Source organism: Pogonomyrmex barbatus, unplaced genomic scaffold, assembly GCF_055798465.1.
Source record: "Pogonomyrmex barbatus isolate J1 unplaced genomic scaffold, ASM5579846v1 scaffold15, whole genome shotgun sequence".
NCBI lineage: Eukaryota > Metazoa > Arthropoda > Insecta > Hymenoptera > Formicidae > Pogonomyrmex > Pogonomyrmex barbatus.
In genome coordinates, this window is record NW_028297111.1 from 365,512 (window position 1) to 384,588 (window position 19,077).

General features: G+C 35.3%; 4 protein-coding genes across 6 annotated transcripts; 2 read left to right on the plus strand and 2 right to left on the minus strand.

The window, feature by feature from the left end:
- Positions 1-32: 32 nt before the first annotated feature.
- Nup214 (nuclear pore complex protein Nup214) lies at positions 33-6,383 on the minus strand. Of its 2 annotated transcripts, XM_011648769.2 has the most exons (5): positions 6,216-6,383; positions 5,153-5,455; positions 884-5,042; positions 498-672; positions 33-388 (listed from the first exon to the last, which is right to left on the minus strand). In XM_011648769.2, the coding sequence occupies exons 1-5, from the start codon at positions 6,246-6,248 to the stop codon at positions 361-363; spliced, it is 4,698 nt and encodes a 1,565-aa protein (XP_011647071.2). In that variant the 5' UTR covers positions 6,249-6,383; the 3' UTR covers positions 33-360. The 2 variants fall into 2 exon arrangements, with proteins under 2 accessions (XP_011647071.2, XP_088929566.1); XM_089073440.1 differs by lacking the exon at positions 6,216-6,383 and having other exon boundaries at positions 5,233-5,373.
- A 752-nt stretch (positions 6,384-7,135) lies between these two features.
- Scsalpha1 (Succinyl-coenzyme A synthetase alpha subunit 1) lies at positions 7,136-10,689 on the plus strand. The gene is made up of 7 exons (XM_011648766.3): positions 7,136-7,327; positions 8,758-8,993; positions 9,059-9,280; positions 9,358-9,462; positions 9,546-9,725; positions 9,855-9,989; positions 10,067-10,689. The coding sequence occupies exons 1-7, from the start codon at positions 7,291-7,293 to the stop codon at positions 10,151-10,153; spliced, it is 1,002 nt and encodes a 333-aa protein (XP_011647068.1). The 5' UTR covers positions 7,136-7,290; the 3' UTR covers positions 10,154-10,689.
- Positions 10,390-11,846, minus strand: Alg13 (Alg13 UDP-N-acetylglucosaminyltransferase subunit). The gene is made up of 2 exons (XM_011648767.3): positions 11,291-11,846; positions 10,390-11,173 (listed from the first exon to the last, which is right to left on the minus strand). The coding sequence occupies exons 1-2, from the start codon at positions 11,375-11,377 to the stop codon at positions 10,757-10,759; spliced, it is 504 nt and encodes a 167-aa protein (XP_011647069.1). The 5' UTR covers positions 11,378-11,846; the 3' UTR covers positions 10,390-10,756.
- Positions 11,847-12,480: 634 nt separating this feature from the next.
- Positions 12,481-17,425, plus strand: LOC105433446 (uncharacterized). 2 transcript variants are annotated; one of them, XM_089073803.1, is made up of 14 exons: positions 12,481-12,834; positions 13,293-13,483; positions 13,598-14,036; positions 14,117-14,247; positions 14,331-14,446; positions 14,920-15,056; positions 15,154-15,281; positions 15,407-15,539; positions 15,609-15,867; positions 15,945-16,112; positions 16,203-16,400; positions 16,496-16,578; positions 16,671-16,806; positions 16,887-17,425. In XM_089073803.1, the coding sequence occupies exons 2-13, from the start codon at positions 13,300-13,302 to the stop codon at positions 16,798-16,800; spliced, it is 2,106 nt and encodes a 701-aa protein (XP_088929929.1). In that variant the 5' UTR covers positions 12,481-12,834; positions 13,293-13,299; the 3' UTR covers positions 16,801-16,806; positions 16,887-17,425. The 2 variants fall into 2 exon arrangements, with proteins under 2 accessions (XP_088929929.1, XP_088929928.1); XM_089073802.1 differs by having other exon boundaries at positions 12,484-12,834; positions 16,671-17,425.
- Positions 17,426-19,077: the final 1,652 nt, after the last annotated feature.

Sequence of the window (19,077 nt, forward strand, 5' to 3'; positions counted from 1 at the left end):
AGAATATTCACTAAAAAAAGAAGAGCAAAATAATTGCAGCTATCTTTCAGTATTTAATTATTTAATTATCTTTAGTATTCGATATAAAAATGGCACGCTGCACGATTTTCAGGCTTAACTTATAATGTTAATTATTTATTTGACTTGTAAACGTTTTATTATAAAACTTAGATCGGTTCTCATTTATTACAACAGTACAAGACATAATAGATAATGATTTTTGTTTCATAAAAAGTACATCTGAATGTAAAACAGTATATACACGATTGTAATTTTAAATCATTCCCGTTCAATAGAAATTTTGTATTCTGCTAGATGCATAACAATTTTGAAGATAAATCTGCCGCAACTATACTTTATTCACCTCCAACTGGAGAACGAGCTGCCGCTGAAATAAGATAATTGTTTATTATTTACAAATTATTTCTACATCTCTTTATTGTTACTTTATTATTGATTCGATCAATTCAAAATTTATTGATATGGAGACTACATACGCAGTGAATGTTGGTTTCTCTGGTTCTGGGTTCTTTTGAGCTAAACTACCGAAACTGAGACCACCCGACTGATTGGCCAAAGACTCGAACGTACTGCTGCCTGCCACTTCTCCAAATACTTTTGGCATATTTTCCATTGTAGAGCCGGCTTGCATAGCAGATGGACTTCCAAATCCTATAAAATTCTGTTATTATTACAAGTGAAAAATATATGCCATCCAGTCGTCTATGAAACTAACGGAAATATTATCCATATATATATATATTTTGTTGGATTTAAAAAAAATGATAAAATACAAGGAAAAGATATTCTTCAAAGATAAATATATAAACTGTCACACTGTTTCCATTTTAGGAATGTGTAATGATATCAGCTATTTATTTACCCATGCCAGGAGATTCGAATGCAAGGGATGAACCAAAACCACTACCCCCGAAAACGGGCTTCGATCCGCCAAAGATGGGCGATGAGCCGAACACTGGTTTGGCACCGAAAGCGGGACCCTGTCCGAAAGCGGGTTGATTGCTGAGTAATGGTTGCTGTATGGGAGAAGCGTTGGACACGGTAGATCTGAAGACGTTTGCGTTTGCAGGAGAACCGCTGACCACCGTTGGCGACGCGTTGCTCGTCGCACCACCAAATGGAGAGGCAGGTGCGTTGGTCGCACCACCGAACACAATGCCGGGTTTCGGGGCACTGGTGTCGAATATAGATCCCGTCGAGGCCGTGCCAAATCCTGTCGTGTTACCCCCGAAGATACTTCCGCTCGGGGCAGTCGACCCAAAGATGGAATTCATGCTGTTGCCTCCGAACATGGAGGTGTTCGAGGAAGTGGCAGGCGTGTTGGAAAATACGGGGTTCGAGGAATTGCCAAACGGTGATGATGCGAGACTGATAATCGGCTTCGCAAAGACATTCGCCGTTGACGCGGATGTTTGAACATCTGGGAATTGCGTGTTTGACACTGGAGACGATATTGGACTCTTGCCAAATGCCGGCGTAATCGAGGTTGTCGTCGTTATCGTCGTTATCGTCGTCGTCGCCGTCGTCGTCGCCGTCGTTGTCGCCGTCGTTGTCGCCGCGGACATGCCGAATGAAATTGTACCCGTGGCAGAGGTGTTGCCAGAGTTGATCCCGAAACTCGTAGCCGGCATACTGGCGGCAACGGGCTCACCGAATGTTGGTTTACTTAGAGAGGTCTGGAAAGGAGATACAGTGCTGCTCACAGGCATCGTCGAGGAGCTAGTGCTAACGCCTGCGGACATATTCGCAAATCCGCTGAACTCCGACGCGGTGGTCGGCGCCAAGGTCGATGTCCCGAATGAAACTGTGCTGAAGGTAGTCGTAGCGGGCAGTGTGATCGTCGCCTCTGCTGTTGCCGTATTCTTCATGATAGTCAGACCGCCGAATATTGGTGCTGCTGCTGCTAGCGAAGTTGGAGCCTGGGCAGCTATGGAGGTACCGAAGGTGGGTGCTTTCACTTCAGACGTAGTGACTTTCTCGATAACCGAGCTGGTGGATGGCATCTCTGTCACTGGTCTGCGTGTGCTATTTGCGTTTACAACGCTAATGGTGACCTCACCAAGGGTCATAACGGAGGTAATGGCAGTCGTTGTGGGAGCCTGTGTTGTAACAATAGGTGCGGGTGTAGCGAAGCTCATGGAAGTCGTGATCGCATTTATCTTTCCGTTGGCGCTGTTGCCTGACTGATCCACCGATTGAAGGATTAATTTGTTAGGTGATTCCAATGATAAAGTCGATAACTCTATCGGTGTTTGCATTTGAGCCGTTGTCGTGAGTGGCTCTACGGTAGAGGTAGTGGGTTTTAAATAAGCAAAGGACACCATGTCGAGCGCAGTGCCGGAAGTTGGAGTCTTCGCGACAGGAGGAACTATAGGCGTAGCGAAACTGAATGTGGCGGCAGCGTCCGTTTTCACAGTTGGTGCCGTAGAAAGAGAAATGTTACGTGCGATTCCCATGCGGGCGTTCTCCGTCAATGGATATTCCGTTGATAATACATCCTTCAACAGTCCGGTCGAGAATAGAGCAGATTCCGAGACTTTACAGGCGCTGTCGCTGCTCGCCGGTTCCTTATTATTGCTGACAGTCGTATCTGTAAGAAGTGATCTTGGAAAGAGGATCTCCTGAGACTTCGGTGTCGACGTTCCAAACGTGATAGACGGTGGAAAGTTAATGTTGAGATCTTGTTTCGGTTTAGATTGGGGCGTTGCGAGGACAGCCGATGCGATGGGCTTTTTATCCGTTTGCTTGGTAGAAAGCGCACCGGAGAAAGAAACGATCGCTGGAAGTGGCTTCTGTTGGGTTTTGTTCTGCGTAATGATCCCATTCGTGTCGGACGAACCGATTCTCGCAACGATGCTGTTCAACGAAGCGAGAGGACTTTGTGACTTGGTCTGTTTCTCAATCGGCTGCTTGACGATGATGTTCTGCTTAACAATCGGTGGTTCGGTTTTGGTCTTAGCTTCGTTCACCACAGGACTGAGAGATGCTAGGGAAGACAGTGTAGCCTTTAGACGATCTTGGATCGGTGATGGATTGACTGGCTTGATGACTCTTGGAGATGATTCGGTGAGCAATGTCCTTAACTTAATCTGCTTTTCCTGTGTAAAGCTCAGGGTCTTTGAAGCAATGAATTTGCAACGGGCATCTATAACGTCGTTTTTTCCTCGAATAATCGATGCTGGCGACTTTGGACAGGTCACTTGCAAACTTGCCATCGAGCGATTAAGGCTGGACATACCACTAGCCGCCAACGAGCGATTGAGGGATCGCCATTGCCGCGAGATCTGCTCGAGCTTCTCTTTTTCCTTCGCAATAATTTTGTTATGCATCAACAGATTTTGATACACGTACTCCAAGCTGGGAATCTTCATCTTTGATTTCGCCTGTGCTTTGTGCTCCGACCATTCTAAGTCCAAAATTTTGCTGACTTGATTCAATTGCGTCTGAGTGTAGTAATACCATCGTTGTAGATCCGCTATTTTGCTGTTCTCACTGCAGTTTCTAGTTGTGATATCGACACTCGCTGTATTCTTTGATTTGGTTTCTTCGACCCACGCGAATGATTGGAGTAACAAAGCTTTCAAGTACGCTATATCACTGGACAGACTGTTTGTCGTATCCTTTAAATCTCTCAAGAACTGTTCTATAAGCATAGATGTTTCTCCGAGTCGTTTTTTTTCTTCATCTGTGCCGCATTCCCATGTCTGTGGCTCCAATTTATTTCGTAATTCTTTCTCAAACAATGCTTGCTCCTGTATGTAAGCTCGTAACCGTATGTTATCGTCTATAGAAACTTTCTGTTCCGTTACTTGCGGCGTGTTCGCTTCCTTATCTACAACTGGTTTGATTTCCGTCTTCGTAGGTTCTGGTGCTGGCGATTCCTTGGGCGTAACCGGTTTCGCAAATGCTAGCGGCGCGGCTTTTTCTTCTTGTGGCTTTTGCTGTTCTGTTGATTGTTCCACAGATGGTTGAAAAAATCCAGCTGCTTTTAGAGAATCGCCAAATATACTCGTCACCGGAGCGGGCTTTGATCGTTCTGGCGCTGCTTCCACCTGCTTCGAACGTGGCGTGCTGGTCACCGCGGCATTCATACTGAAAGACATTTCTGCGGGTAAAGCATTAGGCTGTGACTGTACCGGAGGTGTGATAATTTCCGTAGGAGGAACATTGATGGCAGGACAGTTGGATGCTAAATTGACCATGTGGAAGCTGCACAATTTTCCGGATGTTCCAAGAATATGCAAAACAGGAACTGGATGCGGCAATATCGAGTCCGTACCCCACGGTAATCGATTGGTCGGAGACTTGTCCACGGCCAGACCCAAGGGATAAATTTCCGTTGTTCTTATCAGTGGTAATTGAGCCCTGCCACTATCGGCCAATTGCCATTGATTCCAATTTACGCCACCGTTTGTAGTGCCTAACACAGCTATCTCGCTACTGGTGCTGCTGCCCGCTATGATAAGTCCCCATTCTGGTATATGCTCGAAATAATAACGTGGAACACTGTCTTCTCCCTCGGCGTCGGGGAAACCATATGTAATATCTTCATAACATGTAAATATAGCGTTTGCTTCTCCTTTTGGCGCATCAACAATGAGAACATTTATATGCCGCTCATTGTTTAAATATGCGGCACAAAATTGATAATTGCTGATCCACAGGATGCTAATTACCTCTCCGATGGATGGTGAAGGACCTGCGATAGTTCTAGCTACTTTCAAAGTATCTGGCTTCAGTTGTACGATATCTCCATTCTTGCAGCCCACTGCTATCTGTTTGCCTTTGGGGCTCCAGGCTGCGCATAAAGCCTGTGGTTCATTAGACACTTTGGACAAGACAGATATCTTTGGAGCAAAATTTTCTCTTATTTCTTCTTCTACTTTCAGTTGGAAGCTACCAATAGTGCAGTCACTAGTAACAGTGCAAAACGTTGTAGGTACAGTAGGATTCCATCGTATGTCCATTATGTAACTATCCAACTTGTTTGATGATGTTATTTCGAGCAACAGGTTGAGACTCTGAAAATTAATACATCAATTAATAATAAAATATACAATATCTAATTTTCTATAATACTAAAACATGAAAATATTTTTAAAACTTCTACAAAAATATGCTACGTGCATACATTTCTAGCTAATGAATGGGCATCATATATCAATATTGTAGGCTTCAATGCTATGCCTATAGCAATATAATTATAATCACAATTAATTGCAATTTTTGATATAACGCCTGGCAACTGAAGTTCTATCTTCCACTCAGCATTGTTTTCCTCCGCTGGCTTTAAAACAGTGATTTTATCATCGTGTCCTATATACAGCAGTCCTCGTTTTTTGTCAGCTACAAGAAGATTGCAAGCGGCAGGAATGTATGCAGGAGTCTTCAAATCAAATACTTGAGATGTATTTGATTGTTTAAATATAAATTCCTAAAAGTATAATAACAATAAATACAAAATAAGATATCAAGAAACATAATTTAAAAAAAGGTATTCTAAATTGCACTCAAAACATTATTTAAACATATCGCAATTCTTATAAAATTTTTTTAAAAATGGTAAAACAGTATACAAATTCAACACATGCTACTTTCCTTAAGTAATTAAAGTAAAAGTTGATATAATTTTAAGCGTTCATTCATTAGTTTAAAATATTTTTCATTTAAAAACTATTGTTTGAATACAAAAAACTGTTTTCTATAGCATAAAGAATCACATGGTAGATTCATTACATGAGATTTAGTGAAAAATAATCGATATTTGTATAATACTTCATACAAATATACTTTATATCTTAAAAAAGTACATTCATTTTTGAATTGCTAGAAACAAACATCGCAGATAATTTCTACAATTTGTTCAATTTTACTTATGAAAACTGCTTCAGATTATATAAAAACAAGATATCAAGGACATTAATATATAAACTTGCATAGTTTATTTATTAATAGACATTTTATTTTAACAATCAACGAATCACTTGTGCAAGCTTGTTTTATCGAATGTTCACAGAATTATCCAGGAAATAACACTTTGCGTATGAAGAAAACAATAAAGACAAATGAAATAAATTTTTTAAGTAGTTGTGCAGTTGCCAAACATGATTTTTAATACAACTTGTTCGCCGGTTATAATTCACTGGAGTCACACATGTAACTCCGATATATTGCTACGAAATGACACACGATACCTGCACATATATCGGATCCAATGATGCCTTCATTACTACAGTATTTTACAATCTCTTCTCATAAATAGTCAATAATAGTGATAAATAGAAACAATCTCCGTTGATCGCGCCAACTTCAACCAATTTCAACAGACGTACTGAAATTCTGGAACTAACATTAACTACAGCTGCTGTGTGATGTTCATTCGACAGAGAAAAAAAGATTATGTCCAGAAAACACAACGGTTGCGCTTAGAATCCCTAGAACACATTCCCTACAGTCCCTAGAATATATAAAATAGTATTCTAGGCACATTAGTGTGCCACCCCTCCCCCCCTCCCCCACACACCACACACGGTACTTATTTTAAATAATGCATTTTAATATTTCTTGAAGGATGCCCAATTGACTACGTTATTGATTGGCCAATTTAAAATAAAATTTTCTGATTGGTTGATCCAGTGGAAAATCTTCAAGCATTGTTCATTGTATTTAATATAATATAATTTTACATATACAATAATTATAAAGAAATTTACTAGAAATTTACTTTCAACGTATAAAATTATAAAATACTCTAGTAAATTTTCTTATTCTTATAATTTTCACTTTGTTTCGAAATGCACAATTGATCTCTAAATCTTTTGACAAGTGGTCTATTGAAAAATTCTTAAGCTGGTTGCACATAGAACGCGGCAAAGCGGTAACGCGATAGCCAATCCACGTCTTGTTTTTTGATATATAACTTCGTCACATTTTAGAAAACAAGACGGTGATTGGCTATCGCCATGTTGTCGCGTTGCCGCTCTGAGTGTGCAACTACCCTTAAGACCGTAGACCGATCTGAGTGGACACGTCCAATCGCAATGCGGTCTCCCGTAGCCAATCAGATGTAACAATTAAGATGGGACTCTCGGTTCTATTTTCTCGCAAGTTTGTGACTCAACCAACTTTGTACGATATTTCCCGTCTCTATCTTTTTGGACTTGACCTTCTTGTCAGATCGTACTATCTGGCTCGTGCTATCAATGGTGCTCCGGTGTTAATTCGATTTTCAACATCATCTCCTCCTCAGCGGAAAGGACAAACTGAAAGATGGCTGTGGCTGCCAGGGCCTTTTCTAAATTCACTGGTGAGTCTTCGTGGCGGGTATTCGCATACATTTCGGCAACATCCTCGGCTTGATCACCATCGTCGATGTTTTCTCGGAGATTTTTGCACGTTACAATGCCCTCAAGATCTTTTTTCCCCTCGCTGATTACGCCACGCGTAGCCTATGAACGTACTAAAAATAATGCTGACAGTCCGTTTATGATAACATTTCATTATATAAGGGTCCGAACATGATCGTTGCCCGGTCGCGCCTTGTGTTGGAAAATGCTCGTTTCGCTAATCGGGAACGATGTACGCAAAGCAATTGAATGATTTGTTCTCATGATAATTTCGCGACCCTCCCTCGATAGCTCTCGTGTAGTTAGGGTTATACTTCCCCCTTCTTTCGTACTCTTTAATCTTTCCTGTTACATTTTTCTCATATTTTTTTCTGTTTAAGTTGTATAAATACGTCTTCTGTTCATTTTTTTATTTCGTAGCACAAATGTCAGATTACATAGGAATATAGCTAGATGAACCTTGATCTACAAACTTCTTGAAATTTGTTATTGACTCTAAAAATAGAAGAAGACAGTAAATACCTTTTATTTTTAATCTATATATTATCTTAAATACTTCTTATGTACATCTGTACATAATTTTTTGTTTTAATGTTTGTGTTAATCTGTATCAGATTAGTTTTAATTTCGTTTTAACTTCTTTATCTTTTCTCAATTATTGAAACTAAAAAAAGACTAAAAGTAAGTTAAATGCAATTAAAATTAATCCATTTTTTGTAGAAATGAGCGTATATATTGATGTTAGTTTATATTTGTAAGCAATATACTTTTTTCCTCCTTTCTATCTTAGTACTATCATAAAAAAATCTCTAATTCAGAAACTTCCATAATTCAAATTTTTATTCATTTCCTAAAAAAATTGTACTATTTTTAAAAGAAGAAGAAATTAAGTACTGCAGTTATTTCTAAAGCTTGAAATATATCACAAAAGAGATTCTGCTTATATATAAATTTAATATTTTCTTTGAAATCTAGTATATAAAAACTTTTCTACAATAAGAGTTAGATAAAATATGATTTTTTTCAGTAAATTAAAATATAATCTCTTAAAATATATGATTATATATCAACAATAATATGCATGTGCTTAAATCTCTAATAACATTTTTTCTTTATGGCTTTATAATTCAAGAAACTTTATAAGGTGAAAACTTCTTTGATTCAAATTGTTATTTTCTTGGCATTTGAATTGGAAAGATTTGATTACATGTTCCATTCCTTTCCTTCTTCATGAGTAGTAATGATAAAATAAGTAGGACTAAGATAGTCCTTAACATTACCTAGGTCTAAAAAATTTCTGATTATATATCCCTTAGTTTTATCAGAATAAAGCAGCTTATCTAGTAATATTTTTTATAGTTTTTTAGATATTGTTTTATAATTTTTTCAGTTAGAAACTGTGGAAGTTTGTTACGATCTCAGGTGAGGTTTAATTACACAGAAACTAGGAAGAATATAAAAATCGATGCAAATACCAAAGTGATATGTCAAGGTTTCACTGGAAAGCAAGGAACTTTCCATTGCCAGCAAGCTCTTGATTATGGTACAAAGATAGCAGGTGGAGTCAATCCTAAAAAAGCAGGTATAGAACACCTTGGAAAACCAGTGTACAAGTCAGTTAAAGAGGTAAATATGTCGCTATTCTTTTGCATCTTGTACATTTCTATAACATTATCTTTTGTATCTTATAGGCAAAAGAAGCAACTGGAGCTACTGCAACAGTCATTTATGTTCCTCCTCCAGCTGCAGCATCAGCCATTATGGAAGCGATTGATGCAGAAATGCCATTAATTGTTTGTATTACGGAGGGTATTCCTCAACATGACATGGTCAAAGTGAAAAGACGATTACTTGATCAAAATAAATCACGTTTAATTGGTCCAAATTGTCCTGGGATAATAGCACCTGAACAGGTACAAAAATAATTTTAGATATTATATCAAATTTATAGATAATGAATAATATAATTCTTTCATATGTAATGTTGCAGTGTAAAATTGGTATTATGCCTGGCCATATACATCAAAAAGGGAAGATTGGTATTGTTTCGAGGTCAGGAACCCTAACTTATGAGGCTGTGAATCAAACAACACTTGTAAGCACATTTCAAAAATTGTGTACTCATATAATATCATAAAATAATCAATATATTATAGCGATACTTTCTTTTACTTGAAGACGGGACTTGGACAAACATTATGTATCGGTATTGGTGGCGATCCATTCAATGGTACCGATTTCATTGACTGTTTGGATGTATTTCTTACTGACCCAGATTGCACTGGTATTATAATGATAGGAGAAATTGGTGGCAGTGCAGAGGAACTTGCAGCAGAATATCTCATCGAAAAAAATACTGTTGGTTACTGTTCTAATTTATTGATACTTCCTCAACCCTTCCATCCTAGACAAATCCTGTCTCGCACTTGTTCCGAGAACTCACTGCAGGATCAGTATATTATGTTTTATTCTTATGTCATGCCATAGGGTGGAAAAGCTAAACCAGTAGTATCATTTATCGCTGGTCTTACTGCACCACCTGGACGAAGAATGGGACACGCTGGTGCCATTATTTCAGGAGGAAAAGGTGGCGCGCAAGATAAAATTAATGCACTTGAAAAAGTTAGTCAAAATTTCTACTAATACACATTAACATTTTAAATAATTTTTTTATTAATGTATGTGAATTCTGTTATTAGGCTGGCGTAATAGTAACGAGGAGTCCTGCACAAATGGGTAATGAGCTTCTGAAAGAAATGACACGACTCGGCTTGATTAATAATTAAGATACACACTACTATAATTCTGTGTAGTTCTCTTCATATCCGTGTAAAATGTCTTCGTGAAGAATAAATTGAAAGTATGCCATACAGCAATAACTCACAGAACATAGTAGTGCATTGAAAAAGTTATTTCACTTGCTAATATATTATATCAATTGTTCATGATAGAACAGTGTTCAATGCTAAAGATTGCATGAAAGATAATTGATATTTTTTTAGAGACCTGGATTTATTTTAACAAGTATTCTTTATAATACTTTATAATTAATTGTTACGTTAAATGATGACTCACGTCCAAGAGTAATTTATAAATTATCCACGGGAACGTTAAAACTGCCATTGATCTGTCACAATTTTGACTAATGCAGAGTCATAAATTTTTCTATATGTAATTTTGAGGGAAGGTTGTTTAAGTGTATATTATTATTGTAAATTATGTCATAATATATATTACAATGAATCTTAAAGTATGTATCCTTATTGTAAATCATGTTAAGAATTCAAATATATATATAAATATTACTGCTTGTTCCCACAGAGCTACTTGATTTTTCTTTAGCATACAGAATATTTCCACATACGTTTGACAAAAATATCTGAATGTCATCATCTAAATCCCATTATTTTGTCGATGAAATTTGCAATATCTGTACTTTTGTCATTAACAAAGGGCTTTAATCGTGTTAAGTCCATTGTTTGTATAATGTGCAACAAATTTTGACAAGTACAATGATACAAGTGTTCATCTTTATACAGCTGCTCAGCTAATTCTATTTGATGATTATCCATGAGAAGATTATTGGTAACCACAATTAAATGTTTGTGATACTCCAAAGCTTCTAATACACTTCCCGCGCCTGCATGACTTATCACAAGATTTGCCAGTTGCATATATTCTCCGATGGATGGACTTAATTTAAAGATTTCTATTTTTTGAAAACCACAACGCGCGGTACAATCTGGTTCTAAATTGCTATTGCCAATTTGTAAAATCAGGCGCTTATAATTACGTGCGGATAAAGCCTGGAATCATATTAATTGTAAACATGTACAATACTTTGACATACATATAACACAAGAACGATTAATTAAACACACAGTTGCGCAAAGGTCAATGTAAACAATTCTAGTGTGCTTTACCTCTAAGATTGCAGGACTTAATACTGTAGTTATTAAATCATCGAATTTCGTTGTGCCAACCGTAACAAATACTGTTTCACTCGACATTATATCATATCATACATCACTTTGTGTATTGAAATAATATCTCGTTATTTCTTATTTTTCTTTTACTTTTATCAAAATGTCTATCGAATTAAGACACTATTGTAAAAAAAAATGTTTGTCCGGTTGTTAGTTTTTTTTTCTTTTGTTAGATCTTGAACCTAAAATTATTCAAGTTCAAATAATTTCGATTTCAATCTTAATTGCTCTTAAAGTTTTGACTAAATAGATTTGGATAATAATCTTTATATCTTGTTTTCCATTGGAAAGAGAGTCCTAATTATACTTTTAGCTCTCTTTTAGGTTATGTGGATATTTAAAGGTTTGTTCTTTTTAGCTGTACTAAGACTGACCGATATTCATAGGCTGCGTTCCGATATTTACTGCCAGTATTAAAAATATATAATATATCACATATATTATAGATTTTCAGACTGGCAGTGAATATCGGATCTTTAATAGTATTTTGTCGGTGATTATTGTTAAAACGAAAAAAATGAGATAGGTCGCAACTTTTTTTTTTTTGGAGCGTCCCGTTTGACTACGTTGCAATTGGACATAGCCACTTATGGGTGACACCCATTTGACCACATCCTGATTGACCACTCACAGCGCTTGAACAGTGGAAAAATTCTAGGCGCCAACTCCTGTAAGTGGCTAGTGGTCAAACGAGTGTCACCCGCCACTTACAGTGACTGATGTCTGGAGATTTTCCACTGAATCAATCAATCAAAAAATGTTATTTTAAATTGGCCAATCGACAATGTGGGCAAAGGATCTCCAATCCTTTTTTCCTCTCCCTCAAATTTTATCTCCATCTAAAGAGATGCTTTGTGCTCCAGTTATATATATTTTACGAAACGTCGAGACGTTTATTATATCGCATGGATTTTGTGAATTAAATACTGTAAATAGATCCGTTTATATCTTTTATTCGCTCTCCAGATTGCATCTTTATATTTGCTCCGTTTTTTGGCCTCCATTTATTTTTATTTGCTGTTGCATCACGCGAGTGTTTTTATTATTTATTTTTTATTGTTTATATTTTACATATATTTTTATGCATCCTTGGCTGGGAGAGATGCTGACAAGGTAGCACGCTGCATGATCAGCGAGTCTTTCAGGGGCGTGAGTAGTTGACGGGAGATACGATTGATGGTACCGCGGTTGCCGAATACGTGTGAATCACCAAAGGGACTCGGTTTGCTCCAATCTATATAGATTCTTTTCGATTTCATTATCATTATTACTGACATAAGAATTTAATTATATCCACGTTTTTACATGGATCGCGACTCAATCAAATTCCCAGTGTCCCGATCGCGAAGGTAATATCGGTGCATTGTTCGTCACGAAGCATGATACGGCGGGTGGCGGTGTCGCGGAAAGTAAATCTGATAAAAATGACGTGGTGAGAAGATACGCTTATCGCTTGACGAGAGCGTCAAAGGTATTACAAGGTAAATGCACTTTCGGCGCACTCGGATTATTCCATCGCGCTATCGATCCGCGATTTTATCGCGAGAAACGAACTCGTCGCGGGGAGATCCGCCGGAGAATTTCCTCGAATCCCCGGCTCGCATCCCAGACTTTTCTTCCCGTAATCCGATACGGTTCTCGGAAGGCCCGTGCGTAATGCACAAACATTGCTGCGAAGAACGGGAAAAAACTTTTCAACGTTCGGGATTACAGATATACAGCGCTAATACAGATCATTGTCACGGATTCGTATCCGTAAAGGGATTAATCTTTTTTTTTTTTTTTATTATCTCTAGTGTGCATTTTCCTATTTTTTTTTTTTTTGTACGGAGTTAATTATCGCGATTCTGCGAGTACTCCGGCTTTAATGTTGTACAACTGAATGTACTCAAATGTACTGATATCGTGCCTAACACATTGTATTGGTTGTGACATATAGAGGTAGGATGGAGGAAAGCACAAGTTCGGAAAATGTCTGGCACAAGGGCAAGCCTGAAGAGCAAAGCGAGCTCTTTCAAGGAGAATCCACAAACGCGTCTGTAGAAGCTAACTCTACATCGCTGGCTGATATATTTGATACAGCATTTACATCAACAGTTGATCCATCCCCGCAACCTCGATTTCCTGCCGGTATGTGGAAAGGACTCGACGGGTTTTCTGCTGATCTAATTACAAAAAATATTTTATGTATAGATTTTCTTCCTTGTTACAATGTAATGTAATGTGAATTAAATGTATTTCCAGGTAATGAAATGGAATACGAGCATTTATTTGCTGAAAGTGATATCGAAGAATCAGATGTAACAGCTATAAGTCCTTATTCAAATCCAACTCATCCTACCGCTTCCGAGAACAGTTTTGTTTATGGAAATTATTTAACCCAGCAAGATGCAACTAGCGATTCGCAAGAGTATTGGCAATCTGATCTCTTGAATTGTAACATGTGCCAAAATAGACAAGAAAGAAACTCTAAAAAAGATCCTCCAACTCAACAATTGAATAATTCATGTGAGGAGAGAGTGTGCGATAATTATAGAAGAAAGAGAATTTTGCATGATCGTGATTTGACAGTCAAGCATAAAACTAAAAAAAGCGAGGAACAAAAATTATTGAGTGGTCAACAGCCAGATAGTTTGAGTATAGCTGGACCATCTAGATTGTCGGATCATTCTATCTCAAACAAGTATTTACTTATATTTTATTAATATTTGTATGAGTACATCTTAATTATACCTTTATTATAAATAAATTATTATTTTGCAGTATAACAAGATCAACAGAAAACACAAGTGTTTTACAAAATTTAGGAAATGATAATGATGATGTGTCTGATAATTTGTTATGCCATGCAGTTATGTCAAATGTAATGACACCTCAAGAAATACATTCATCTCGTACGTTTTTATAACTTTTATAACGTACTAAAATTTGTGTTTAGATGTAAATAAATGATTTATCAATCTTGTGATTTTAATAGAAAATGATAATACACCATCAGCACCAGATTTGCAACTGGATTGGTCCTCTAGTAGTGATAGTGATGATGAGGATGGCTCAGTTGAAGTACTTGGAACTGTTAATCACAATGCCAAAGTACGTACTTTCTTTAAATATGAGATTGTATAGAAAGGAAATTAATATTGAATAATGATTAGCTAGGATATTTATAATATTATACATTTTATTAATAGTAATTTTTTTTTTTAATGGAAAGAAGTTAATCTCTTTATATAATGTTCATCACAGGAAAAATATAAAACTATGATTTGTGTTTATATAAAGATTATTGTAATCAAAATAACTTCATTAGCTGCTTGCTGTATAATATTTAGTGTTATTTTAATGCTATTTTATACACACACACACACACACACACACACACACACACACACACATATATATATATATATATATATATATATATATATAAAATAGCATTAAAATATTGATTTTAAAAAGCTAAGCGAAAAAATAAAACAGGAAGGAATTATTAATTATGTAGAAATTATTGACATAAATGTTAAAAGAACTTTATTTAAAAGAAGATTGTTTCTACAATGTTATAGAATTCATTGGAAAATACAAATGAAGATAATCGTACAGTCACTGTAGTTGACTTAACTGTAGAATCTGATGAAGAGCACACATCATCTGCATCCACAAATCCCGTAGTTAATCCATGGTCAGCAGATTTTAATCATAGGTGAGCAAATTATATTTTTAAATATATTTATTTTTATTTGAATTATAATTATTTTGTAATTTTTATTATATTACACGTATTGTAAAATCCTGTTTAGAAATAACACACACTGCGTGCATGGGTCACCAGATTATTGGAATCATTTAACATCGTATAATATACATAATAGAGGCGCGTATCACAATCACAGATTGCCCGTTCATACAGGTTATTCATCTATAGGAGGTATGACCCTTTTTTGATTTACAAATTGATATATTAATTGTTAAAAAATATATGATATAGTGTATTGGTATATAATTATAAAATAATAAAAATAAAAGTAAATTTTATTTATATTATTATTGTAGATGCAGCTACAGAAGTAGCACAAGTGAGACCAAGGATGCATCCTGTGCAGGAAAGATTATGGATGAATCAACAACGCATGCAAGAAGTACACAGACGTAGACTTTATCTTAGATCTTCTCAGATACATCATGGGTTAGTGTCTTAATATATTTATATCTTATTTGAAGACTGTGTTTTTTTAAAATGAAATTTTATTGTTAGTCCATCCGTGGATATGGTTATCAGACCATGTAATACCCACGGACATTCATCGACGCAACATACTTGTGGAGAGGGAGGAAACAATAGTCCTCCAAGTACACGATGTAATAATGGAACGGATAATGCGGCATATACAGAAAATTATCTTCCTCCTCCCATTTTACCACCACCGCAGCAACCTACGGTTTACAGTCATCCTGAGGCTCGAGGGCCATCTAATTTCTATAGGGGACCAAACATCCCTGTGCTGCCTATAATCGTAATTTAATTTTCATGCAAAATCTCTCAATATCATATTATATAATCTGCATTTCATGTTGTATGTATATTTCACAGGTAAATCCGTTGAATAATCAACCAGTAGAATCAATGTCTTCGCTGATGTTACCGTCGATACATCAACCAATACATCAACATGTACATCATCATATGTATCATTACGATCCGCATCAACGGCCATCGCAACGCATGCATCACGTTCACATTAGTTTCCATCCTCATACGGTTTGTTTCCTCTTTATATTTTTTTTAAGTAGTTTGGGTGTGTGACTCCTCAAACATATCATATTTTGTATTATTTTAATACATTTGTAGCAAGGATCTGGAGCACATCAGATAGTGCCGTTCGTACCAGGTATGCCAGAGTTTATATTACCAGGAGCACGTCACATGCCCTCACGAATGGACAATTACATGCGCATTGTTGATTTGCGACGTATGGCTCATGGTATAAGTTGTGGGGCTACGCAAGAGTCCATTGAAAGCCACACATTCCCTCATAAATATAAACGGGTAAGAATAAATAAAATTTTTTTAATATTGCATTTATCGTCGTATATTTAGACAAAGCAGTTTTACGTGATATTACAACATCATATTATTTGTAGGTAAAAAAGGTGGAAAACGGGGAAGATGCTATTGAAAAATGTACAATATGTTTATCTGAATTCGAAGATTGTGAACGTGTTAGGTAAGAATTTTAGTTTTATGCCTTTAGTTTCATGCATCTTTACTAAGATATTGTGGATTATAATACTTTGTATTCTCTTTTTCCACTTATAGAAGGCTTCCATGTATGCATTTATTTCATATTGACTGCGTTGATCGATGGTTATGCACCAATAAACGTTGTCCTATATGTCGAGTGGATATCGAAACATTTCTTCATAAGGAATTCACTACTTCGGCATAGTTTAAGGTTTTCCATATCTGCCTCTTTTCGAAATATAATCAGGTAATATGTATATGATATCAAATATTTCATAATGGTCCATCCAGGAGAAAACGCGCTGGGTTACCACTATTATTATGGAATAATGTAAAAATGTTATGGATAATCAAAATAATAACGAAGCATAAGCTGAGTTCCTCAAGAAGATGACGAGTTGTCAATGTTCAATATACATGTTTTAATACATCTAACTGTGGTTCATTTTACGCATTTTGATAAATATTAAATTTGTTTACCAATATTTATTTTTTTGTCTACATATAAGACAAGATTTGTACTATGAGAAGATTTAAGATTCTTTCTATGATTTTATGAAGATGTTGCATATTTCAGGATATGCAATATTTAGGAAACACATGCACAGAGAACGACTCGATTTGATTCTATATAACTTCTGGTATACAAGATATATATACATATAAATTATATACATTCAGTGTATTTCAACTTATGAAAGTGTATTGGAATTTCTATTGTAAATATTTTTATTGACTGTATGTAAATTTTTTTGTAATGCTTGTATTAAATTTGTGACCATAACAAAATTCTAGTATTACATGTTATATATTAGCAACGATTTAAAGAAGTTTTGTTTTAATTTTGACCTATATTGACATGTACCTATATTAGGCTCTAATTTTTTTAGTCTGAATAATATTAAAATAGATCTGCATATTAAAAGATTAATTCACATTTCTTAGTAGGTTGCTATCCTCCATGTGAAAATATCATTCTAGTGCATTTTTCAAATTATTTTATATTATTATATTTGTTAATACATCATCTTTGTGTTTCTTTGTGGATATTATTTTAATTAAATTCGAATATAGCATCATTTGAAATGATACTGAAAATAATATGACAAATTTATATTGAAAGACAATTATGAATTCATATTGAATTTCTTTGGTTACTATTATTAATGCTAAGCCAAAGACTTAGCTTAAGTAAGCGTAAACGAATATCTGATCTATAGAATCATTAAGTAATTTTAAATTAATCATCATTGCATCTATGAAAACTATGAAAAAAAAAGTCACTATGTATTGTCAGGCCTTTTATATATATATATATATATATATATATATAGAGTCACTCTTGTATATACGTTCTGTTACATAATAGAATCAAAAAAATACTACTGTTCTATAATAAATTATAATAATCCGTGGTAAAGGCCACTTTCACCACATTAGTACCTTCACACGTATACACACGCGGTATCCAAGTTGGTACTGTGACGTGAATAATTTTATTTTGTTAATGTGCGATAAAAAATATATAATATATAATAGACAAAACACACGTAAAAATATACAAATACTATCATATTTACAGAATTTACCGTTACTAGTTTGATATTTAAAATAATGAATTGAGAAGAAGGAAGTATTATATATTATTATCAAAGACTTTTATGAAGCTTAAAAGTTTGGTGAAGACGTACGTTTCTGCTAAATTAAGAATTTTATCATCCGAACAAATAGTCACGTATGTGATTTTGAATAATTATTTTTCATTATTAATGAACGAAACGATCACGAAAACATTTTTACACTGCCATATACCAATCTTATTCATCACGATTCAGTTATTCAGGGGACAATAGGAAATATTTGTCTTCAACGGCCGTTTTATTTTATACAATCAATTTTAATAGTTGTTTAATCGAATACACTAATAAGTTTTAACTATTAAATTAATATTTCAAAGGTGATTGTAATGCATCCTGTTTCAAGAATCGATGAAGATAAAAGAAAAGATATATTTGCCATATACAATCAGTAGTTAGATATAACTCGTCTCGACGGTTTCTTATTTTGCGAAATAAGAACGAATGGATATATATACATATATGTACCTCTATATTAATTATAATTACAAGATATGTACATATACACACACACACACACATATATATATATATATATATATATATATATATATATATGTTGGAAAACAATAATTTTATATACTTTCATATAAATAATAGGAATTTATACTGTATATATAATAAAATAGGATGATACTGCAAAATTGTATTGACTTACTGTTGCTAGAGTAAACGTTATACAAAATACACGACCCTTAAAAAAGTATTACCTTGTTTAATTAAAACCTTTGCAAATCTTACGGTCTTAATTTTGTAATTATGCAACATCACTTGTAAACAATTGAAAGATATAGTGATGATAGTAGATGTAGATGGTAGTGTGATACGATGATGTGCTCTTGGAT

What these genes read in the sequence shown, in the direction of transcription:
- Nup214 (XM_011648769.2), bottom strand. Translation starts at nt 6,248, where the DNA reads ATGAAGGCATCATTGGATCCGATATATGTGCAG. An exon ending in ATTCGAATCTCCTGGCATGG is followed by an intron (nt 673 to 883) that starts GTAAATAAATAG and finishes AGAATTTTATAG; the next exon opens with GATTTGGAAGTCCATCTGCT. An exon ending in GAGAAACCAACATTCACTGC is followed by an intron (nt 389 to 497) that starts GTATGTAGTCTC and finishes ATCTTATTTCAG; the next exon opens with CGGCAGCTCGTTCTCCAGTT.
- Scsalpha1 (XM_011648766.3), top strand. Translation starts at nt 7,291, where the DNA reads ATGGCTGTGGCTGCCAGGGCCTTTTCTAAATTCACTG. An exon ending in GGCCTTTTCTAAATTCACTG is followed by an intron (nt 7,328 to 8,757) that starts GTGAGTCTTCGT and finishes TAATTTTTTCAG; the next exon opens with TTAGAAACTGTGGAAGTTTG. An exon ending in ATCTCATCGAAAAAAATACT is followed by an intron (nt 9,726 to 9,854) that starts GTTGGTTACTGT and finishes GTCATGCCATAG; the next exon opens with GGTGGAAAAGCTAAACCAGT.
- Alg13 (XM_011648767.3), bottom strand. Translation starts at nt 11,377, where the DNA reads ATGTCGAGTGAAACAGTATTTGTTACGGTTGGCACAACGAAATTCGAT. An exon ending in TAAGTCCTGCAATCTTAGAG is followed by an intron (nt 11,174 to 11,290) that starts GTAAAGCACACT and finishes ATATGATTCCAG; the next exon opens with GCTTTATCCGCACGTAATTA.
- LOC105433446 (XM_089073803.1), top strand. Translation starts at nt 13,300, where the DNA reads ATGGAGGAAAGCACAAGTTCGGAAAATGTCTGGCACAAGGGCAAGCCT. An exon ending in GATCATTCTATCTCAAACAA is followed by an intron (nt 14,037 to 14,116) that starts GTATTTACTTAT and finishes ATTATTTTGCAG; the next exon opens with TATAACAAGATCAACAGAAA. An exon ending in TCAGCAGATTTTAATCATAG is followed by an intron (nt 15,057 to 15,153) that starts GTGAGCAAATTA and finishes AATCCTGTTTAG; the next exon opens with AAATAACACACACTGCGTGC.